Below are 25,065 nucleotides of genomic sequence, written 5' to 3'. Positions count from 1 at the left end.
CTGTGGCGGGCCTTTTTGTAAAGGAGATGGTCGTGTTAGTTGCTACCTACCACCAAGTTTAAGGTCCTAGCTACCATTTCGTGGTTAGGTTTGGAGGTTGCAACGTGCACTCTTTTAATTAATTGAATTTCAGTTACAGGTAACGCACCGTTTGGGTTCTACAAAAATTCAAAAAAAAAAATTCTAAAAATTAATTTTTTATATATATTTTTTGGATCGTTTTGATGCATTAATCTTAAAAATAATTTTTTTAAAATAAAAAAAACATCATTTTGATGCATTTTAATATAAAATATATTTTAAAAAATAATCACAATCATACTCCCAAATAATAATAAAAAAATGAAATCACATTTTATTGATTTAATTTGTTGCATGTAATGTAATGTTCAAAATTTTCTTTTTGTGAATTTCTTCCACTACTTCAATAAACAAAAAAATAACTTTGAAATATAACTTGAACTGAGTTAAAGTTTAATTAAAATAAAAATAACATTGACTTTGTTAAGTTTATTTAAAGAGCATTTAGAAATATAGTAATGATTATTTTTTAAAATGTTTATTGATCGGAAATGTATTGAAATATTAATTTTTTATAATTATTTTTTATATTAGCATATCAAAATTATATGAAAATAATAAAAAAAATTAATTTAAAAAAAAATTAAAAAAATTAATTTTTTTTAAATATTTTTAAAATACAAAAACAAAAAGACACATACCCTAACTGTGTTAAACTAGCTGGAAGGTGAATTGAGTTTCATGCACATGCTCATATATGGAGACTAACTTGCTAATCAAGGAGATATGCTACCTTCTTTAATCTTTTGAAATCAACATCTAAAACGATTCACTAGATTATTTTGAACATATCATACTGATATAAAAATTATATTTTTAAAATAATTCAAATAAAAAATTAATATAAATTGACATATAAATTAATTCAAGAATATTATTACCATTAACCATCTAGGTGGTGGCCCAGTGGTAAAAGCTTGGGACCAAGAGGTTTGCTCCCTTTGTGGTCTCAGGTTCAAGCTCTGAAGTTGCTCATATGATTGCCACTGGAGGCTTACATGGTCGTTAACTTCAGGGCCCGTGGGATTAGTCGAGGTACGCGCAAGCTGATCCGAACATCCACGTTAAACTAAAAAAAAAAAAAATTATTACCAATAAATTAAGAAAGAAAACAATAAAATATTTGAGGTTCAAAGACTATAAAAGGTGAAAGGATTCAGGGCATCTTGATGCAAAGGCATTTTGAAAAGAGTAAATGGTCATTTACATACTCAACCAAAAGTCAAGTTTGTTTACGTGGTGAAAATTATAGTTTAAGTAAAAAAAATGATGATTTTTTACTTAAAATACAATTTGAAACGCAGATGAAGAAGTAATAAATAGGCACTTAATGGAATGAGTGTACCTTCCAGCGAGGCAAATGAAAATAGGTTTTAACTGCGTAGTTATTGTTTTTTAAAATATTTTTTATTTAAAAATATATTAAAATATTTTTTTTATTTTTAAAAAATTATTTTCGATACCAGCACATTGAAACGATCCAAAAAAAATAAAAAAATATTTTTAAACAAAAAAAAATAAAATTTAGAAAAATATCATTTAGAACACAATTCCAAACAAACACTAAAGCTTTTAATGTTGTCATAGACCCATTAAAACAATCCAAAAATATAATTTTAAGAAAAAAAATTAAAATTTAAAGAAATGTCATTTAAAATGCAATTCCAAACAAGTTCTAAAGCTTTTAATACTGGTACCAGCACATCAAAATGATAAAAAACATTAAAAAAAAATTTTGATAAAAAAAATCAAAAATTTAAAAAACATAATTTAGAACACAATTCCAAGACATACTTAAAGCTTTTAATGCTGGCACCGGAACATCAAAATAATAAAAAAATATTAAAAAAAATCAATAAAAAAAATTAAAATTTTAAGAAACATAATGAATTTCTAATCCATACTTAAAGCTTTTAACGCTGCTAATAATCATGTAAAGCCTCCATCGAGGCACTAAAGAAACACCAAAAGCAAAAACCAAATCATACAGAAACCAAAACCATCACAAGCAAGAGTTATATGATTGCCTCCATAGATTAGCAACAATGCCTAATTTCTTAGTGTAGATTAAAGTCAATGGCCATGAAAATCATACAAAGACTATTAAATGTTGCGTTTGCATTGTGTTGCAAGAAAAGCAAAGCCAATCCATCCATGTTCAATGTTTCTAGCCATGAATTAGCATGAAGGAAACAAAATCAAATATTTTAAAATTGATAAACTATTTCCAAGAATATCATATTTTAGTGGGTAATGTTGCAATCATACTCAAACTATGTTATATGTTATTTCACTTTATCTTAATATATGAATTTTTATGAACAAAAGGCAACAATCAACATAAAAACAAATAATTAAGAAACATTTTGTTTTAATTAGTTGTCTGTTGTTCATAGTGTGTTTAGTGTTATGGTAGAAGATGTTTTTTTAAAACAATTTTAATTAAAAATATATTAAAATAATATTTTTTATATTAATTCATCAAAATCATTTAAAAATATCTAACAAAATATTAACTTAATGTTAAAAAAAATTAAAAGTAAATTATATATATAAAAAACTCATTTAGATAAAATGAGTTGACACAAAAACATGTATCGTTACTTAATTAAGGGGGTGTTTGAGAGTGTGGCTATAGTTGTTTTTTAAAGTATTTTTCATTTAAAAATGCATTAAAGTAATATTTTTTATTTTTTAAAAAATATTTTTAATATCAGCGTATCAAAATGGTATAAAAACACTAAAAAATATTAATTTAAAAAAAAGAAATAAAAATATTTAAAATTTTGTTAAAAGTATATTTACAATACAAAAACAAATAGCACTATCCCCTCATTTTTTACAATCATAGACATGATTTTGGAATTTTGTACAAACCACCCTTCCTAAACTCCATCCATGCCTAGACAACGTATATTATTAATCTATCCACCGAACCCAATCCTAATAATATAGTTACTAGAATAAATAGATTTTAAATAATTAAACTTGAAATCACAGTCATTATACATAATTCGAGGCATGCATTATATCTAAAACAATATCATTTTATAGTTAAAAAATATTTTTTATTTTAAATTAATTTTTTTAGATTTACTTGTATTAAAAATAAATTTTTAAAAATAAAAAATAAATATTATTTTAATATATTTTTAAATACAAAATATTAAAAAAAATAACTTTAATATAGTTTTTTTTATTTTAAATACAAAATAAAAAATATTAATATATTTTTTTGATTTTAAATATATTTTTTTGATAACTAGCGCAGGCTAACGGCTAGTCGAGGACGATGACAATCTAACGGTCACATATTCACACCAGCCTAGGAAGGCCTGAGCTGAAAAAAAATCAAAATTAAAGTGGGCCCCAAATCAAATTAAATAAAAAATATTTTGTGGGACCCGCAGCTCCGACATGTTAATAGACTTCAACGCCCACCTAACTCGCATTTCAAAAAGGGTCCTCTTTAATTTCGGGCTCTACACATGATATGACTCAATTGCCCTTGCTCTGCCTCTTAAACCACTGGTCTTGCCTTCCCATTTTGTTTGATCGCGGGTGCTCCTCTTGCTTCTTTTTTTTTTTTCTTGTATTATATAATTGATTTTTTTAACATAATAATAATAATAATTTATTGATTTTTTTCTTCAATAAATTCATTCAAGATTAAAATAAAATTACTAAGAAAAATGAATAATATAATGACAATATTATTAATATCATTCCTCAGCATTATAATTAAGAACTTGAATAATATTTAACTATAAAGTGTAAGAGAAAGAATAAAAAATAAAAAACTACAAAGCTAAATATATTCCTAACTCATAAATATTGAAGAAAAGAATTGTATAATACAAAGCATGAACACTTACATTATCATCCTTTTATCTATGGATACATATTTATTGAAATAATACTCAATATAATATACATTTTAAAAGAAAACAAATCTTAATTTTGCTTGCTTGTGATTAATATGAATTTAACAATTAAGAAAAGTTCTAAAAAAAATTGTAATTTACTTGCATGTGAAATATTTCTTTTCAACTCATTTTAATTTTATTAAAATCTATTCTTGCCTAAAAACTATATCTTCAGAAAATAGAGAGGGAAATTAATTTTTATACCAAAGAATAATAATCTTCCATGTGGGAGGCTACATTTGTCATTCAACTTATCAATTAGCACCAAGAAGATATAAATAAAATAAAAAACTAATGACTCGATTAGGGCAGCAGATGTCAGGTTGATTTTAAGAAATTACAAAACTATAACCTTTTTCACTCGCCCACAAACAGAATACACAACACGCGCGAGCCCCATTAGTTCAATCCTTAGTTTATAAGACCCAACTTCAACTCTGGTCGTGAATCATCTCGTGGATAATGGGTTAATAATAGTTTTTATTTTTATAATGCCTAAAATGTCATTGTTTTGCCAAGAACAATTTGATATAAAATATAATTCCAATGCAGCTTAGGATTAGTTATAGTTATGAAACTTTGATGCGCTAATTTAAAACTTGGATAGTTGGGTTAAAAAAAAAGTTAATATATTAACTTGATATAATTCGATTAAAAATCAAAATTAATCTAAAAATATAATTTAATTAGATTTAAGATCAATTATAGTTATGAAATCTGGATAGATTAATCCAGGACCTTGATCTATTTATGTTAAAAAATAAATTAAGACATTGATGTAGCTTAACTTGGCTAAAAATCCAAGTCGATGTATACCCTAACCACCCTAGAGTTTGAACCTATCTAGGTTAAAGAAAGAATGGATTAGTACATTGATATATCTTGATCTGGTCAGAAATCTAGGTCGATGTGAAGTAAAACTTAATACTTAACTTGTTGGATTTAAAAAAAAAATTATTTTTTATTCAAAATAATAATATCATGATTTAAAAAAAAATAGATTGACACAGATTAAATATCTGAACATATGACGTGAACTAGCCGATCTTCAAATCAAGTTTTATAATTGTGGGGTCAGTGGGGTGCTCGTCTGCCAACCCGAGCCAGGTTTATAGCTATGTTTCTAAATGAACCTGAGATATCCCTTCACACAACGAACCGCACTACGAACCCGGCGCGTGGGACTAGTCTCCACCTAACTTCTATAAATCTTCTGCATCTTGTCTAGAGACACGTTAATTATTACAAATATTTTATTTGCTTAAATTTTCGAAAAGTTTTTATTTTTTTATTTTTGTATTTCTTTTGTTTGCATATAAATAAATACTAGCAATAAAAAAGAAAATCTCTCCATCTCTAAAATTCACCAATCAATCATTGATTACAAGGAGAGATCGCTCTCTCACTGTATATTGTATTTGCATAAAGTTCACCTTCCTCTCTCTCCCTCTTGAAGGAGAAGAAGATAAGGTAAATTACCCATCTTGGTTTTGCTGCTTTTGAAGTTTAATTGATTCTTCTTCTTCTTTTTAAGTTTGGTTGATTGATCAGTTTTTAAAGTGAATATGATTAGTTTTTGATAATTCTTGTTGATTACAAAGTTAAAGTTTTGTTTTTTTATTTGGTTAGTAACTTGATTCTTTACTTCTTTGCTATTTTTTTTTTTAATATAAATTTGATTGCTTTCTTGGAATGTGATGGATTCTTTGGAGAGTTATGAGGTGTGGTGTTATGTTTAGTTAATTTTGTGAGATGGGTTTTTGTGGTTTTGTTTTGTTTGGGATATCTCAGGTTCATTTCTTTGATTTATGTAATTGGGTTATTTGCAATGCTTGGTTTTGGTGTTGACCTTTGGAGTTGAAAGTTTTCATTCGTTTTCTTTGATCTTGTTAAGTGGGTAAGTTCTTGATCGGGTTGTGTATGGTGTTTTTCTAGGGTTTAGGGATTTGTGTTGCAGGTTTCAACTAATGGGTTTATTCTGGCTGTTTATCTTGTTTAGGGTTTGGATTCAGCCCTTAAACTGTTTGTCTTTGTAATTGATATATGTTGCTCAATTTTTTGATTTAAGTCTCTAAACTGGTCATCCTTTTCAAAACTCATGAGAAGATCAAGGTGTGGGAAAGCAATTTTGTGCATTTGTAAGATTTTGGGGTCGCCTGTATTTTAAAAGTACAGGCTTGTGCCTGTGCAGATTACAGCAGATTGTTATTAGCTAATGGAGGATTCAATTTCATGGCATTTTATAATTTTGGCGCAGTTGGTTCTTTGAAGTGCTGGCTTTTGTAGATTCAAATGGGAATTGTGATTAGCTAATGCAGGATTCAATTTTATGGCGTTGTAATTTTGGCGCAGTTGGTTCTTTGAACTTTTGGCATTTGTAGATTCAGGAATTATGAAGCTCTGCTTGAAACCTTCATCTCTTATTGAATTTCTTGTTTCTCTAAATTAAGCTTAAGAGTACAAGTATTGGTTATCTGGGTTCTTTTTTCCCTGCTTGAGAACTGAAAAGGTGGTGAGAAAGTCTGGGTTTCCAATCAGGTTTCCATGAATTGGAAATTTTTTAGACTGGCAGGTGTTTATAACTAGATTATTGGAATTTTATTGATTTGTAGGAGCTCTGAATCCTAATTATTTGGCACATGGGCCCACAGGTGGGAATGTGAGTTTTACTTTTTAAACAGGCACATGTTTTATTGGCTTAGTTTCTGCCAGAATGTGAACCTTGAAAGTTTAAACCATTTAAGTTGTGAGAAATTTAGAGCTTTCAAAGTTTAGACCATGCAAGTAATTGGTGTGTTTTGGGTCTGTGAGTGATTACAATGGTGCCTGCAATTGTCAATAGGAGTGCTCTGTTTTTTTGCAAATCGAAAGTGCTTGAATTACCATCTTGGTTCACATCTGATGATTATATGTTTTCAGCTTTAGGAATTAACTAGGCTCACTGCATGGATATGAGTTTAGGAGCTGGTCATTGTTGCAGGGGTTTTAAATTCATTTCATCTCATTTCTGTGTGTGAGAATGGATGCACACACCCTTGGTTTTCGTACTTCTTTCCACAGAAAATAATGTGAACAGAACTGTATTCAATTCTTTCTCTGAAAATTATCTGCGATGATCTTATTTACAGGTCATATCTTATTTGTTACTGTCAGCAAGAAGTTTGGATAAGATTGTGGAACATCAGTTTCTTAATTTTGATTTCATATCAGCAAGAGCAACAAACATCCTTGCAAGCATCCGCTTTCTGTGGCCATGGTAAATTTATCTTCAACCCCCCCCCGCTCCCCAACAAATTCATAGCTGTTTGTAATAGGAAACAAATTTAAATTCATGTATGATGGTGGAAACATGCCAGTTACTTCGGATCTGGAAGAGCACTGAGCAATCCTAGATGAAAATATTTACTTGCATTGAGTTTATCCGTGAAGCTTGATAATAAGGCTGCTACTTATATTGTTTCACCTCTATCTTTCTTGAAGGCAACAAATGAAAATCTTCCACCCAATGTAATAAAACAACTTGCAAAGGAACTGAAGAATCTTGATGAATCACCACCTGAGGGAATTAAAGTGGGAGTAAACGATGATGATTTTTCGATCATATATGCTGATATTGAAGGCCCAGGCACATAGCTTTTTCCTTCTAAATTTACATCCTTTAAGATATTCGTTTGGGGTTTATACTCAAGTATATTTTTGGCCATGCAGCTGGGACTCCATATGAAAATGGTGTTTTCCGCATGAAGCTGTTATTATCTCATGATTTTCCTCACTCTCCTCCTAAAGGTTTGTGGATTCACATTGTTAATATGACTTGAAATTTTCTGATATGTATTTTAATTTAATTCAAGGGCTTACTTCCAATTGTGAAGAGGAAGCTTTTTTGCTAATGGGCAGTCAAGGGCTGCCTTTCTTCATATTACATTCCGGATTTAATTTCCTTTCTTGAGTTATTTTCTTTTGTTAGCTTGTGAATCCTTTGAACATTTATGTTACAGGTTACTTCCTGACTAGGATTTTTCATCCAAATATTGCTTCTAATGGTGAGATTTGTGTTAATACGCTTAAAAAGGATTGGAATCCAAGTCTTGGACTACGCCATGTTCTCACGGTAAGTTCCATTGGGACTCTTATTTGTCTCATCCATCTACTTTCATTTTGACTTCTTATTTGGTTTTACTGATATTCTGAGCTTGTTGATATCAGGTAGTGAGGTGTTTATTAATCGAACCGTTTCCAGAGTCAGCTTTGAATGAACAGGCTGGCAAGATGCTTCTTGAAAATTATGAAGAGTATGCCAGACATGCCAGGTGATCCATCCCATATCTTACTAATCAAATACCATGGCAGTCATTATTAGTTAGGACAGACCTGATAGTGGATCTAAACAGGTTATATGGGACCTTTGCAACTATTATTATGAAGATGCCAATCTTTTCAGTGTTAAGAGACCACATCTTCTTAAATCTCCTAGTTCACAAGCTATTGTAATTAGATTTCATGAGACAGTTCACTCAAACAAATAAACTGTGGAAAATGCTTAAGAATCTGAAAAAAAATGCATCATTCTAAAAATAGAAAAAACCTATTTTTCTCCTATGGAATGAAAACTGCTTAAAGACAAAGAGGAACATTAGAAAGTTAACAAGTTACATGGTTTCATCTTGGAATGAAAACTATGTTGTTGATGACTAATGTGTGATTGCAAACTTGTTCTCAGGATTTATACTGGAATCCATGCAAAGCCAAAACCTAAGTTCAAGTCTGGAGCCATTTCAGAATCAACTACAGCTCTTAATGTTGATCAGAGCAACACTTCAGTTCTTAATAACGGTGACCAAAAGAATGCAGCTGTTAGTGCCGCCGTTCCATTGCAATCTCCACTGGGCCCTTGTACGATGGCCAGCAAAGGAGGAAATAGTCAGGATCAGCTAGCTGCTGTAGGTCCAATTCACGAGACAGAAGTTAGTGGATCAGCTGCTGCACCAACAACCAGTACGTTGAAAAAAGATGTAGGGCTTTCAAAAGTTCAAGCAGTGAAGAAGAAAATGGATGCAAGAAAAAAGAGCTTAAAGAGATTATGATTTGATGTTAAGGTTACACATGTATTGAACTGCCATGATGGATATGTGGCGAGCTTCTGTTGTTTGTCCATGAATGGGCCCTTGTAAGTGATGAGGAAAATGGGAATATATCATGTAAGGAATATTTCCATTGGTGGACAAGTGATGGATTTATTTAACTTTATCGCTTTGTTTGACTTGCACTATGATCCCCTTCTTTGTGACTGAACACTGCAATGCCGGCGTGCCAGGAAATTGCAAAGACTTTTTTCTCACAGGTTATTCTCAACTTTTCTATTACAGGTTATGAATCCAAACTGGAATTAATTATGGTATGGAAGTCGATTCGTTCTTCTCGAAGAGATTTATCTTTTTCGTCGACCCTTTAATGAATAACACTATGAAGTATCAAAATACAAATTCATCTTTGCTTTTTTGCAGCTGACTGAGGTTTTGACAGTCTGAGACTGGTAAATGACTTTCTGCTAATTAAACCTTTGGATCCTCTTTAATCAATGTTGGATCAGGCTATCTTCATACCCTTTTCTTTTGCATTTAAAACTGCCTGCTATAGCTATCCAAGAAGGGTAAAAACAAAGGCAAGAACAAAGACACGAAAGCTTTGCAGGTTGGCACAAGGAGATGGGCCAAGGGAGCATGGATTACTGGTCCAACGAAGATTTGCCAATAATTTTGCCAATAATTTTTATATTCCACCATCCGGGGATGATGCAAGGGTGCATGGATTACTGGTTCTCAGCAGCTTCTGAAAACTCGGATCGAACGAGTTCAAAGCTTAACCAGGATTCGAGAAGCTGTGCATGATGCATGACCACACGGCAAAGCGCCAAATCTTCAATGAAAACGAAAGGAGATTGCCCTGCCAACAGTACAACTAGAAGAGACGTTTCATGAGCGCATAGTAGCAGAAAGTGAGCAAATATAGAATTTTGGTCATCCATTCAACATACAGGCTCGATCTTCCCAAGTAGTTCAAGTTTACAAAAGATCAAATACGCAAAATATAAACTGGCAAAGGCAACCGAGTTTCACAGGACATTAATGGAAGCGTGAACATTACAACAAAACCACCACAATAAGCCACCAACACCACTTCCCTTAAGCGCCTCGATTCAAAAAACCATAAAATATAGAAATTTCATTATATAGGTCAACCCTATTATCCCCTCCTAATTTAAATTTATAAAAATATTTTTTCCCGGGGGGGAGGGATATCACTTAGCCATCATAACCTTGACAAATTCCTCATAATTTATCTGGCCATCACCATCCACATCAGCTTCTCTGATCATCTCATCGACCTCTTCATCAGTAAGCTTCTCACCGAGATTAGTCATCACATGACGGAGCTCGGCGGCAGAGATGAAACCATTCTGATCCTTGTCAAAAACTCTGAATGCCTCTTTGAGCTCCTCCTCAGAGTCGGTATCCTTCATCTTCCTTGCCATGAGGTTCAGGAACTCAGGAAAATCAATGGTACCATTTCCATCAGCATCAACCTCGTTAATCATGTCCTGGAGTTCTGCCTCTGTTGGGTTCTGTCCTAGCGATCTCATGACAGTCCCCAATTCCTTGGTGGTGATGCAACCTGTAATACACAAGACATCAAAAACCAATTCACCAACTGTTTTTGATGGTCTCATGTGCCTCTCATGGGCACACACATAATCAAAGCTCCGCTTTCACACTATAATTTACTTCTGCAATTGAAACAAGCCAAATGCAGCAAAAGGTAGGATCTGAAAGAACCTTCTGTTTAGATATTCTTAGTAGCAAGCTTAATCTCATTTACCACTTACATAGGCACCTCGTAAAGTTTAAAAACAACTTATTTCGGAAACAACTAATCACATGCATTCAAGAACCTAAAATACAAATAAACCCGACAGACAACAATAAGCTAACCATAAAAATTGATAATTTGGCACAAGACATCCATTTGCAAAACATTAATCAGCAAAGAAGTTCACTACGTGTCACCATGTTACAATCATTAGATGCAAAAAGTCAAAGATTACTGCTAATTTACCACCAAAAAAATCCCTAAATCACAAGCCTTGGATCCTGCAATATAATTAACGAGCATCATACATGTATTATATTCCCTCGTTGATTGGATCATTAAAGGTAGCCCAAAATAAAACAATCTGCTTTTCAATAGTCAAAATAAGAAACATTTTCAATCAAAATCTAACGAACCCGTCACAAATTTCACTAAGAGAAGCTACCTTTTACCAAAGACACTAATTTTCCCAATCTCAACCGAACAAATTTCCAAATCTCAAGAAGAACCCATCAATCAAAATCACATATTTCCCTCAAAGAAACCATCTTTTTACCCCGAACAACATGATCTAAAACAAATCAAGCAAAAAACATAGAGCGAAAGCAACAATACCCCAAGAAACAAAGCAAAAGACAGATCAAGAAACATACCATCACCATCCTTATCGAACAAACTGAAAGCTTCCTTGAACTCGGAGATCTGGTCATCAGTCAATTGATCCGCCATTTCTCTTTAAGAAAGGCAAAAGTCTAGAGGGAAATAAAAAAATCTGAGAGAGAGAGAAAAGAGCGCGTAGGAGAGAGAGGAGGAGTTGTGATTTTATATGAGCTAATTCAGCCGCCCCTAGCTTTCTTGTGGCCCCACCTATCAATTCCAACTCACTTTCTACTTCCAATCTTGCCCTTCTTCTTTTTTTCCTTCATTCTATTTTTTAATTTTTTCTGGGATTGATGATTGATTAGCCTTTTAAATGACCATTATACCCTTAACTGCGCTTTTTTTTTAACGAGTGTTCATGAACTTATAATTCATGAAGTATTACATATTTTTTTATATAATTCTGGATAATTTTACTTTTTGGGGTGTTTGAAAATAAGTCATCCAAGCCAATATCAAGAGATTAGTGAGGATTTTGCTTCTCATGATTTTCCATAGAGTTTGAATATTAGTGGATAAATGGAGGGATGTGATGTCCTTCTTTAACTTTCAATCTATTTATATTGACACATTTTCATTATAATCTTAATAAGAGTATTATACAAATTTCAATGTTTACGAGCTTGTGTATTCTAACTTGGTTTGTGTTTGATATTGTAATAATACCTGTGTTGATTTTAGTTAATATAAGTTTTTTTTTAAATAAAATAATATTATTTGTAAAAAATAAATTTCATTATCAAATGTCAAAAAATCATCTCAGCCTAATAATTTAAGCTATTAGGTAAGGTTCGAAGATATGATTTATATTATTATCTAACATACCTCTTCAAGTGAAAGCCATTTAGACTTGAAACTTGTACATGTTCATATTATCTTATGTTTAATTTTTATCAAATAAATAGAGATTGTGAGATTCGAACTTGTGACTGTTTGGTCATTAAGACTCTGATACCATATCAAAGAACCATTTCAATCCAATAACTTAAATTGTTAGGTAAAGTCTCAAGATATAATTTATATTATTATATAACACTAAATAATCATAGGTCAATCACAGCAAAGATGACAATGAATATTCATGGATCTTGTTTTTTATATGCATACCCTATCGAATAACTATTAGGTAAAAAAATTAGATTTCACATCCTACCTAACAGGTTTCGAGTATCTATATATATATATTTTATGATTATTATTTATTAATCAACAAAAAATAAAATATGGTCATGTTCTGTACACTTATATTTTATTTATCATATAACTATCTCTAAAAAAAAACTTATTTTTTAGATTGGTTTACGTTAATGTATATTAAATTCAGATAAATTACTCGGGCTGGCAGGGTCTTGTATCTAGACCACTAGCAGATGGCTTTTTGGTGAAAAAAGAAATGTCATTCAGTCACCCTACTTTATGCATGTGGGAGACCAATTTTCGAAACCAATAAAAGGGTATTTAAGTCATTGCAATTTTTGAAAAAATTAAACCCTCGAAATAAAAAAGAAAAAACATTTGCAGTGAATAATCATCAGGGGTAAAATCGTACAGCAGCATTAAACAAGACAAAAAAAAGCCAATCATAAGGAGAAGAAAGAGGTTGAAAGATGTGTCGATAACAATACAGTTAATTACCACCCATCATTAGAATAACCCATTCACATAATGCCACGTAGGTCTCTTTGATTTTAAAAGATTTCTTGCAGAATAGTTATTGGTGTGCAGTAATTTTCGGTGATGGCGATTTTTTGTGGATCAAAATGGCAAAAAGCAGACGTGCGCGTTTACGCGGTGTGGACGCGGAGAATCATGACATCTCGCGGTGACTGCCACGTAATCTCTACGTCTCCTTCACCACGTCACTATTCCTATCACATTTATGTTCGGGGCCGCACATACCAGTAAAATAAATTTTATAAAATAAAAAAATATATTATTTTCATATATCCTAAACAAAAACATCATTTTAAAAAACAATATCTATAACTGTTTTAAACACCCTTTTAAATTAGGCCTGTCCTAGCATATTCACCCAGACTTGACCAACCTACCTTCTATGCCAGATTGGGTGTTAAGAAGGATAATCTAGAGTTTGACATAATCAAAACCTAATTTAACTTATGCATATATATAATATGATGTTGTTTTGATTTTAAAAAAATAATAATATCATTTTGATTAACTTAATTCAACCCTGACTTCATCTAACTTTTAACTTATATTATAAATCATATCGAGTCTAATAGAGCGATTTTGTCAAATTTATGTAACATGCCTTTTGTAAACTTGAATTACAAGTCAAACCAAGTTTAATTATAATTATGTGATTGATTTTGCTACACTGCAGGTCATGTTAAAAAAAATTTGAACATAAAAAAAAATATTCAAATATTGCTAATGTTTTTTTTTCTAACAGAAAAAATTTAAATCATGTGAGGGTTTACTTGATGTAACCTGGTTGACATTATTGGTCCAAAAACAATTCATACAACCTGTGAAAACAAATATTTAAGATGATAACTTGTTTTATTATTAAAATAACAACATATTGTATTGACCTTGGACAAACTAGGTTAACATGTGAAATTCATGACCTAGGTTATGAGACTATGATAACCCTATGAAAAACAAATCAAAATAAATTATTAAGCCCAATTCCCTAATTAACCTAATATTGAAGGATAAAATTAAAAAAATCAATTTAAAAAAAAACCTAAAAAAATAACTCTGGTTAACATGTCAAACTTGCAATCCAAATCATAAGACTAAGATAACCCAATGAAAAACAAATTGAAACAAATTATAAATTTCAAATCCCTAACTAGTCAAATATTAAAGGATAAGAAAAAAATCAATTAAAAAATAACATAAAACAACTCGAGTCAATCTACCAAACTCATGATTCGGGTCATCAGACTAAGATAGCCTTGTAGAAAAAAATAAAAAATAACTTGATTTAACCCCAGTTAACTTGTCAAATCCACGACTTTGATCTTGAGATTGAGATAACTCCAAAGAGAGAAAGTCAAAACAAATTATAAATTTTGGTTCTCAATCACCCATGTCATATCTAATGTTGAATGATGAAAATTGTAAAAATCTTAAATAAAAAAAGGATAAAAAACTAAGCCAAGTTAACCAGAGTTAATCGTTAAACACTATTATCAAATCATAAGATTATGATAACCTCATAAAAAATAAATTAAAACAAACTATGAAGCTTACTTTTCAATTAAACACAATATTAGTTGATGAAATTAGAGGGAAAAAGTAAATTAAAAAACAGAGAGAAATGAGTCAATTAGGTTAAAAATAGATTATGAAACTCAATTCCTAACAGACCCAATATTGAATGATAAAATTAAAAAAATAATCAATTAAATAAAAATACAAAAAATAACTCGAGTTATCTCGGGTTAATCCATTAAGCATTATTCTCGTGTCATAAGATCAAGATAATATAATGAAAAGTAAACAAAATAAACCATGAAGTTTAATTCTCAATCAAATTAATATTAAAAGAAGAAATTGAAAGAAAAATATTAATAAAAAAATTTGAGTCAACCAGGTTAACCTGCCAAACTTGAGATCCATGTCATGAAAGTGTGATGACTAAATATTAATTGAAAAGAAAAAAAGCAAATAAAAAAAAACAAAGCAAAGAACTATTCTAATGAATAGTGCTTTGTAAGGAGGGGTGCAATAAAACCCTCATAGGATTAAGATAATCTAATGAAAAGTAAATTATAAAATCACTTTAAAAAATATCAATTCAAGTAAAAAATAGTTTAAAAAACATTTTAAAAAATAGATTGAATTGTATTACTAAACTAAACAGAGAACTCTTGCATGTTAAAAAAAAAATCAAACACAAATCAACAAAAAGAAAAAAAAAATTGAAATTGAAGGTGGATTTTGGGTCAATGCAAGAAATATTAAAGTACACTAGAAACTTAGCCTTTTCTTACATGATTCAAATGGTAGAGGTCGTAGTTGGTAAATGCAATCAAATCCCATTTCTTTAACAATCTCTTCAATCAAGTCCCTGAATATATAATCTTGCAAAGCCAACCCTGTTCTTCCAATCTCCCTTCTCTCACCCCAGGCAGCATCCCTGCACGCCTCGTTCACACTTTCTATCATGGCTTTGCTGCTCCATAAAGGTGATGAAACTACACTCTCATGGCTCTTCCCATGGCCGATCATATCTTCTCTGGTCATGATTTTGTCAAGGAAATCAATGCTGCTGATGTCCTCTCCTCCTCCTCCCTTCTTCGTCTGCTGCTGTAGCACTCGTTCTGCAACACAAATTTATATTAATGCTCCCTTCACTTAATACGCATACAAGAGTCAGGAAATACAGTAAGACATATTATGGAGATATATTAATTTAATAATTTCCATTACAATTACAATACGAAATACGCTAGAAATTAATGGCTTCATTATCTCTCAGATTATATGCATAAACAAAGAAAAAGAAAGTTCTAACTACAATCATAGCTATTAAAACCGACATGTCCCATCAAATTAATTCGGTGACTTATTGATTTAGAGTTAAGTAATGAGTAACTTAACGGCTCTACTTCAAGGAATTTCTTTTTATTTCTAATATAATGTAATTTAAGGTTTTTCTTAAAAAATATTATTCAAAATCTATGACCCGAAATTTTAACTAGATTATCTCAGATAGAGTTTAATAACTATATGAGTTCAAGACCCGTTGAGATTATTTGCTTTAATTATCTTATTAAACTTGTCAGCAGCTTGCCCCTGTAGACAGGGGTGGAGGCAAGGGATGGCTGGTCGGTGACATGGCGCCGGCGGGTTTTTAAATTTCCAGACGAGATGTACTGGCTCCGCCGCTGCCTATAGATTAGTGGCAGAGCGTGTAATCAAGTTCTTACTCCCGGTAAGCACCCAGATTTTCTCACCATTGCTTGCCACAGCTGTTAGTCAGGACCTGTTGATATTAGGTTTTATTATAATTGCAAATAGCAGGAATCGTGTCTCCCACTATAATGGTAATAATAGTCTCAACACATGGTGCTATGATTGTTAACATGGAATCCTAGACGAATGGCCTGTGGGGCTTGCGCACGCCATAGAGAACCCACCATTGTCTCCCCTCGAGGGATACCATGCATTGAATCCCTAGAGTCCCAAGAGCTTTTTCATACAAATTGCTGTAAATTAACACTATCCATCCCATTGATTTCCCAACTACCCAGGATTTATCAGTTGGTGAGGATTAATTTGCAGGTTTGAATGTTTGCCTTGCAGCTAGCAGCTGGAACAAATTCATGCACTAAAAGGGACAGATTTTTCATTTAATGTCAGTGAAAATCTCAGAGATTTGAGGTGATGAGTATTGTGAGAGGATGCTCGATTTTAGAAAGATGAGTCCAATTGTGTTGATCTACTGGTGTTGAACGTTTTGTACACTGTTACCAAGAACGTTTTTGTCCATCCAACGAGTTAATCTGGTAATTTTCTAACTCGGAACTTGGCTAGATTGAGTTGGGTCTCAAAGCTAAAATTTAACTTTATTTTTAAAAATAATATTATTTTAGATTCACTCGAGATTTTAACTACACTAATTTAATAAATTTGGTTTTGTTTTGGGAAAATATTGATGAAAGGCATACAAAATCTAGAACATCAATGTCTATATATTCTCATGTACCCTACCATATATATCTTCAAATGGAAGCTAATTAAAAAGTGCTTGATTAGGTTTGAAAACTTTGAAAAAAGCCAAAAACATCAATATAATGAGACCCACTCATGAAATAATCTGACAAGAGATTAGCCTTAGCGTGTGTTTACGCAAAGTACTTTTTGTTTACCCCTTTTTCTAAAATACCAAAAAGAAAACTTTAACGAGACAAAAAGATCAAGGAATTAATTAGTAGACTGTGTTTTAATACTCCCATTAATTTGTATAAAACTAAAACACACAATTAATCTCCATGCTATAAAAAAGTGAGCTGCTTTTGGTCAAGTAGAAAAATAAATAAAAAAAGACAAGAAACCATGGAGAATTTTGGTGTTTTTAAATTGAATCATGCCAAAAACCAAATAAAACAAACAATATTTGTTTGAATTATGGTGTTTACATGCGTGATATAATATAGTATATAGCCAAGAGAAAAGACAAACACAATTAATAATAAAATTGTAATCAAGGAAGAGAACAGAAGCTTACCATTGATGGTGTAACGTTTGGAGAATCCACTGAGAGCCGAACGAGTGAACTCATCAAGCACAGACACTGGACTAGGTTGCGGCAACAACAATGGAAGGTCGTTGCCTCTCTCTGATCTTCCCTCATCATCGTCGTCATCACCAGTACTAGACACACTACTACTCTTTACTGCATCAATTATTTTCTTTAATGCTTTCAAGTCCTTATCGCATTTCTCCAATGCCCCCAGTAGCCTCCTCCTCTTCTCGGCCAACGCCAATTCGGCGGCTGTCAATGGTGGAATATCACTCAACCCCATTAGTCTTGCCACCGGGGCTGGTTGAGCCCGGAAACTTTCAGGGGAGTTTAAGGATCTTGACCGCCTTATTGATCCGGTTGGCAATGTTGGACTTCTTGGTGCCATATCGCATGGGAGTCTTTGGAGAACTTTGCTTTCTTGTTCCAGTGAAGTGGAAGAAGATGACGGAGAAGAAGAAGGTTGCGATGATGGTGTCGGGTGTTTTGGAGAAGTAACAACAATATCCTTTTCATGCCTTTTCCCTGAAAAAATAATGTTACTGTCTATCTCTGCCTAGTAGCTTGAACTTAGGTAATTCATGAATAAATCTAAAAGCTCATAATCAAAAAAGAAACGTACCAAAAGTGATGAATCTACGGCGATTATGGTATCTGTAAACGAATTGGAAAATGCCAGACATACATCCGATGCTCTTTGAACGAATCTTTTCGGGGGCCGGAGAGATTTCTCGCCGGGAAGATGACGAGACCAAGGGATCTTGTCCCTTCATGTTTCTCTTGCTTCTTCTCTATCTGTGTTTTTTTCTGTTTGATTGTGCTAAGAGAGGGATGCCATCTTCTGAGCAAGAAAAAAAAGAAAAAAAAAGTGGAGTTTTGCCTTAAACTTAAAGCCACTGAGTGATTAAGGCCATGCACGTGAGTTTCTTTTGGAAGAGCTCAGGCCTTTTGATTGAGGGGTGTGGTGGGGGGCTCGTTTATTTACAGCCCTTGGATTTTCAGATTGCCAGGCCTTTTCAAAATCTGATGAGCTCAAGAAAATAAAATAAAATGGTGAGGTTGCTTTTTTCAATTTGTTTTATTTATTTCAGTGCCTAATTGAAAGTGAAGTTATGATTTTTTTTAAAAATTATTTTTAAAATCAACGTATTAAAACAATTCAAAACATACAAATAATTGAATTTATAACAAAAAAAATATTAAAATTTTTTTAAGAACACAATTTTCACCGTTTTTTAAATGATCTCTTAATCTTGGTAAACCTTGTGTTTGGTTTTGCATTTCAAATGAGAATTGGATAAAATTTAATTTGTTTTATTTAAAATTTTGTTTTATATATTTTTAGATGATTTTAATATATTAAAATAAAACAAAAAACTTAAAAAATAACCACTGTAACATTGTAAAACATAAATATACATGTTTCCTGCGCAAGATATAAGAGATAGCACGAGATATCAATGAGTCAAGTTGTCGAAATTGTAATGTGTATTCTGAGCATAATTATTAAAGCTGTAATGGAGCTGAAAATCTAGCGACTTGGAGGGGCCTTTGGGCCGGGTTTTTATTGAATATTGGCTCGATTAGATTTGAATAATTTGGTGAATTAAATTCGCAATTTAGTTATTCTGGTGGAGTCTGACTCCAATATATTTAGGGTTCTGTTTATATAAATAATAATTTTTTAAAAAAAAAATATTAACTCTTTATTTTTTTTCCATCACCCTCTTTTTATTTTAAATTAGATATTTATTTTCTCAATTTCATCCTTAATTTTATTTAATCATTATCTTGGAGGTTTTGTTTTATAGAAATTAATAAAGTTTTTTTTTTAATTTCAACTCTTTATTTTTTTTCCATCAACCTCCTTTTATTTCAAATTAGTCATTTATTTTCTCAATTCCATCCTTAATTTTCTTTAATCATTATCTAGATTGTTTTTGAATGGATCAAATCAATTCTATTATAACTAGGCAATTCACACATGGTTTAGTAAGAAGGCCACTCAAGAAATTTTATTATATCAATTTCAAGTTGACCAAGTAATGTTGGGATAAATCTCACGCGATTTAATTTTAAATCTAGACTAAGTAAAAAATTAGATTAGGAGGTTTTAAGATTTATTTATTGAGTGATGTTTAATAAAAATATCGAATACGTTTTTAGAATCTAAATATTGCTTATTAATTTTATTTTTTTTTTAAAATCATCCAATCCATAATATAGCCGTGTGATTATAAACTAAACTAATGTATGCTATGCATGCTAAAAATTATCTTCACCCTCTGTAGATTGCAAATACATGCATCCACTTACATTTTGTGATTGTGAGGTAGATCTTACACAACATTAACACAGGCTCTATTCCTCTTTGGACATGTACTCTCCCAGCTTTCTCGTCTAGTTTGCTGTACACTCTAACTAGCACATGAAGGAAACGCGTGGGGATGTGATGAAGCAGACAAGGAGACATCATTCTGAAGATCACCCAGGACTTCCCTGCTACCTCAGGCATGGGGCATTATGCCTCATCTTTTAACTACTACACCTCTACTATATATTCTTGCTTTTATGAAAGCTACCATCCTCACACCCCACCACAAAACAACACTGCCTCCGCTGAGAATCGCATGTTTTGCAGAGGATTCTTGCATTTTGTGACTGTGATGCTGTCAAATGTTGTATAATGATGAAAGGGTTTTCGATGTTAGCTTGTTTTATCATTCTCTTGCAGTACTAATGTTGGATAAGTGTCTGACCCTTCCTAAATCCTTCTAATTAGTTTGATATATTTATGTTTTATGGCTCTCCTGACCTATGTATTGCCGGAGACTTGTCAGGTCACTTGATGAGCTAAAACAAAAAACATAGAAAGGTAAAAAACCCATGTTGATGCTTTGTTAAATGAGATTGTTGTTGAGAGCAAATCAAATTTTTGTTCACAAGACATTATGTAAGAATAAATGCTTGTCAAAGTTTCGAGGAGAGGCACAGGGACGTGAACCTCTTTATTACATGCCACTTTTATTACAGCAAACACAAGGCGAGTGGCAATCAGAGTAGAGACAACCACCAGCCCATGATCTCATTACTTGTGCTAGCTAGCTAGCTAGCATTCAGGCTGCCACAAGAAAGTAGCACCAGCATTCCGATCACTGCAATACAAGCAAGGATGTTGTTGCTCAAATCCTTGTGCCTGTAAAACCTCCCTAGCCATCATCACAAGTTGTTTGTTACTCAATTGACCTAAATGTTCTTTCAACACCATCTGCACTGCATTGCTAAATGCTCCATAGGATTTTCCACCACCCTCATTTGGGCTCATATCTGCAGAAGTCTCATTTGCTTGGCACCCACTGAGTAAAATCCCCTCATCCGGATCTATTGATTCAAATTGGTCCCTTTCAAGTGGTGGTAACCTGAACTTAAGGCTGGCATCAGATCCAAAAAACTCTAACAAGTGAGTACCGATATCAGACGTGTTGATGTTTGTTAGAGAAGTAAGGTGCTGTAGTATAGACTCAAATGGGATGACTTTAGGGCTTTGAGAAGGCACTTTGGCATTGTTAGTTGTGATTGTTGCCTTAGGCCCTATTTGCTCCTTCTCTTTGTCAATCAGGCCACCACTGTGGCAAGAATCGGAAAGGACTGTCAAGCTTGCTCCTTTTGGCAGCCGGTTCACTAATTGCCTGAAATCCACATCTGCAGAACAGTGATAGAAGAACCTTTCAGTACTTGAAATAATGTTACGGATACAATCGTCTTATCTTAATCATAAGTGCATAACATATATGTGTGAGCACACAGCCGTCACGTTTGTCATGATTGTCCACAGTAATCTAAAATGAGAGAGGATATGTACCAGTGATGAGATTAAAATCGCAGGGCACAATAGCCTCATCGTGCCTGAAGGGATGGCCAGGTTTGACGGATGGGATCCTTGTTCCATGTCCACTATAATGGAAGAACAGGACATCCCCTGCTTCAGCCTGATCAATCATTTGACCAAGTGCCTTCTTTATATTTGCACCAGTGGGCAGAACCACGGACCCTGGTGCATCAGTCAAGAGCTGGACACTTCTAAGATCAAATCCGAACCGTTTCACAAGCACTTCCTTCATTGTCAGCACATCATTGATGCATCCATGTAATTCATTTCTGGTGTTTGGATAGTTGCACCCTACCAAAACAGCCATCCTCTTATTTCCCATATCCATTTTGCAGGCAATCAGAGTGCAAAAACAAGGCTAGATCTCAGTTTCTTTTCTCTTTAGTGCTGCTGCGTGTATGTTTTGTGGTTTCATATATAGGCCTTGACAAAGAGTTCCTTGCACGTATATTTTGCTTGTATGTTGTTGCAAGCAACATTTCTAATCTGTACACTGCATAGCTTTCAAGCGTGGGAAGGTTGGTTGATGACAATATTATTGTAGCAGAAGCTCCAGATTTCGTCAAAAACTCAATTTTGTATTGATGGTCGGCATGGCAATAGGGTTTGCTTCCACGACTGCCTCCCCTGGCTACCTTGTAAGTTCTTCTCCTATATTTTTATCCATAGATCTTCCACCACCGCTGCCACCACATCCACACTCTACAATCGCTCCTCAATCAACCCAAACCCTCAACTTAAAGCTATTGCGGGATCACAAAATCAATTTGGGGTCATATCACCGCTCAACATCCAATTTGGGTTGTAACGGTGGTGATAAATGGTGGAGATGGTGGTAACATGAGTGAAGTGGAGGAGACAGGCACTGCATCTTCACAATGGGTAATTACACTAGCAACAAATTGATACATGTAGCAACAGCTGTTCCATTGGCATTACGATCAGCTTGGGAAAAAAAATTAGTGAAGGAGAGTGGTTAAACATGATGGACTGCCAAAATCAACTCTCTATGCATACCCCCACACAATGGTTTTTGCCAACCAAGTTTGTTTTTTTACTCGTTTAGTCAAACTCAGGTAATTCACAGGTCAACCCATCAATTTATAATCCAAGTTAACCTAATCAAACTCTAGTAAAACCTAATCATGTCAACTTCAAAGATTTTTTTTTAAAATTTTATCCATAACAACACTGTTTCAGTTTTTTGAAACTTTTTGTTTAGGATAGACAAGGGTTGGCCAACCAGCAACCCAAGCCTTGGAGCAAGTCTAATAACTATGCCCAGAAATCAGGCAGTATGTAATCACATAACTGTATTTGACCATGGTATCATTGACATGAAAAATATATCAAATATATTTACAGGTAGATATAAGTCATCCTCTCATGTTACTGTGACTGAAATCACATGCTAGACAATGAACGAAAACATGTTCCATTTCAGCTTTTGAAGAGCAGCAGAGAGGGGAATGGATGAAAAGAACAAAACTCTAGAGATCTTTCCAAACACTAAAATCAGTAGCTGAGCTGTTATAGTTTATGGTACTGTCTTGGCACCCTAAAAGGAATGCAGTATGTGTGCGATCCATATTTACTATCGCATGGGCTGTTCCACTTGGGCTAGCTGCAACAGCAACTTCGTCCACGCCGACAATCACCTCTGCATAACCTTTATCGACTATCTGATTGTTCTCCAGCTGCAAATGGTTGGGAGAAAATTATAAGGAAAATATACATGAGAGAATATGAAATCAACAGTAAGCAGGATTTTTCTAATTGTACTTGGTGAGGGAACCGTACACAGCGACAAATCAACAGTATCCAAGATCCAGTCAAGCATTCATATCCATGCTAAGTCTTTTTCAAAAACTTATTTTCTCCTCCTTTTATAGAGAAGTAAACCAGTCAGTGTGCCAATTAATCAGTGACGTGGAAGAAGATATGATCTTTCATAAAAAAAAAAGTGATATTTTCTCGTTCTATGCATCTTCAGCACACACATGTTAGCATCCGGCTCATAGCCAATAAACTCAGGTGCACCAGTCAAGCGCAGAATCACATGGTAAAAGCACAGGTTAGACTTTATCATGGGGCAAAGAAACATAGTATTTGAACCAGTGGAGTTCTGCAATTCCACGTATTGATTTGACAAATAAGGTTGAAAAAGGAAGGTATCAAATAAAAACCCGTGAAGGTCTGATGCAGTCTATTAACGATCTGATCAAGTACAAGACTGCAACAACACAAGAAAGGTAGAAAAGAACAAAGCAACTCAGAAACAATGGCGTTCCAATCTTCTTTTATGCTGAGAGAAAGGCAGCATTATTTGCATAGACATCTTAGACACAATTCTAGAATATTTTATTTATTTTAACCGGTCATATGAAAACATTTGAGACCCCAAGACATGCAAGACGCCAAACGGTCAGCTAGTTTTAAAGATAAATGACAAAACGCCAACATTTTCATAAGAAAGCAGACTGAAAAGACATGTGGAAGATTTCTGAAGTATTTGAACGCTACATATTCACAGCTTACCATTCATGCATGGGTCAATACACAATTTATTACTGATTTCACCAGCAACATCCATAAATCAGATAACATTGTAGATAAGAGAAACCATACCCTAAATAATGTTTTGGCACCCCAAATGACAAATGTCTCATTGCAAGTATGGTGCCTGTGATTTCCCCTTACACCACCAGGTCTAATTTCACCAATATGAATAGAAAAACAAGATACAGCTCCACCTGTAACAACAACAGCAGCAACAAAATCCTCCTCTTTCAGCAACAAAGTAACACAAAAATAAATTACTTTAAATAAACCTCAACAACATCAATCTTACGCAGCATTTAACATTATCAAATTGGACAAAGATTAGACTATCAACCAGCAAACAGCTGATTTTGATATTAAACAAAGAAATCGTTCAAAACAATCAAAACCCATTATTCTTAGTGAATCATATAACACTAAAAAGACCGAAGGTGTAACCTTTAATGCCATATTCAAGAGCAATAGACACTGGGTCAAGCAACCAGCCACGCTTATCTTTAGAGCTTAAGAACCCAGATTTAAATTTGACCAGATTAGCCTTCTCATCCTCCTCTTGGCTCCCTTTTCTCTCATGGAGATTGCTAGAAGAAAAACTTGAAGAAGAATGTTGGAGTCTGAGAGAAATCCATGCGAGGAGGAGAAAGATAGAGAGCAAAAAAGGGAAAGCAAGTGGCTTTTTCAAAAAGTGCTTTATAGATGATAATCTTGATTGGTTTTGTAGCTGAAATGAGTTCTCTGTGTTGTTTGAGTATGAATTCCTTCTAGGGTTTGCCATGTTTGAGTTTTTCTTTCTCTGTTTATCTCTGCATTTCCTTTATTTTATAGCATAACTATAGTGTTTTTAAACATAACAAATT

At 33.1% G+C, this 25,065-nt stretch overlaps 5 protein-coding genes across 5 annotated transcripts; 1 reads left to right on the top strand and 4 right to left on the bottom strand.

Annotated features, from left to right (window-relative positions):
- Positions 1-5,259: 5,259 nt before the first annotated feature.
- On the top strand, positions 5,260-9,254 carry LOC118052964 (ubiquitin-conjugating enzyme E2 22). Its single transcript, XM_035064072.2, has 7 exons — positions 5,260-5,477; positions 7,136-7,263; positions 7,488-7,632; positions 7,716-7,793; positions 8,006-8,118; positions 8,214-8,317; positions 8,728-9,254. Exons 2-7 carry the CDS (start codon positions 7,261-7,263, stop codon positions 9,089-9,091), a joined length of 807 nt encoding a protein of 268 aa, XP_034919963.1. The 5' UTR covers positions 5,260-5,477; positions 7,136-7,260; the 3' UTR covers positions 9,092-9,254.
- Positions 9,255-10,011: 757 nt separating this feature from the next.
- LOC118052965 (calmodulin-7) lies at positions 10,012-11,686 on the bottom strand. The gene is made up of 2 exons (XM_035064073.2): positions 11,528-11,686; positions 10,012-10,679 (listed from the first exon to the last, which is right to left on the bottom strand). Exons 1-2 carry the CDS (start codon positions 11,601-11,603, stop codon positions 10,306-10,308), a joined length of 450 nt encoding a protein of 149 aa, XP_034919964.1. The 5' UTR covers positions 11,604-11,686; the 3' UTR covers positions 10,012-10,305.
- A 3,700-nt stretch (positions 11,687-15,386) lies between these two features.
- Positions 15,387-18,682, bottom strand: LOC118052961 (uncharacterized). The gene is made up of 3 exons (XM_035064070.2): positions 18,380-18,682; positions 17,743-18,282; positions 15,387-15,832 (listed from the first exon to the last, which is right to left on the bottom strand). The coding sequence occupies exons 1-3, from the start codon at positions 18,528-18,530 to the stop codon at positions 15,480-15,482; spliced, it is 1,044 nt and encodes a 347-aa protein (XP_034919961.1). The 5' UTR covers positions 18,531-18,682; the 3' UTR covers positions 15,387-15,479.
- Positions 18,683-20,689: 2,007 nt separating this feature from the next.
- Positions 20,690-22,827, bottom strand: LOC118052959 (metacaspase-9). Its single transcript, XM_035064068.2, has 2 exons — positions 21,620-22,827; positions 20,690-21,459 (listed from the first exon to the last, which is right to left on the bottom strand). The coding sequence occupies exons 1-2, from the start codon at positions 21,972-21,974 to the stop codon at positions 20,867-20,869; spliced, it is 948 nt and encodes a 315-aa protein (XP_034919959.1). The 5' UTR covers positions 21,975-22,827; the 3' UTR covers positions 20,690-20,866.
- Positions 22,828-22,946: 119 nt separating this feature from the next.
- Positions 22,947-25,054, bottom strand: LOC118052960 (uncharacterized). The gene is made up of 3 exons (XM_035064069.2): positions 24,647-25,054; positions 24,275-24,399; positions 22,947-23,343 (listed from the first exon to the last, which is right to left on the bottom strand). The coding sequence occupies exons 1-3, from the start codon at positions 24,981-24,983 to the stop codon at positions 23,137-23,139; spliced, it is 669 nt and encodes a 222-aa protein (XP_034919960.1). The 5' UTR covers positions 24,984-25,054; the 3' UTR covers positions 22,947-23,136.
- Positions 25,055-25,065: the final 11 nt, after the last annotated feature.

This window comes from Populus alba, chromosome 6 (genome assembly GCF_005239225.2).
Source record: "Populus alba chromosome 6, ASM523922v2, whole genome shotgun sequence".
Lineage (NCBI taxonomy): Eukaryota > Viridiplantae > Streptophyta > Magnoliopsida > Malpighiales > Salicaceae > Populus > Populus alba.
The sequence above is the reverse complement of the archived record's forward strand: the minus strand, read 5'-3'. Positions and strand labels throughout refer to the sequence as shown.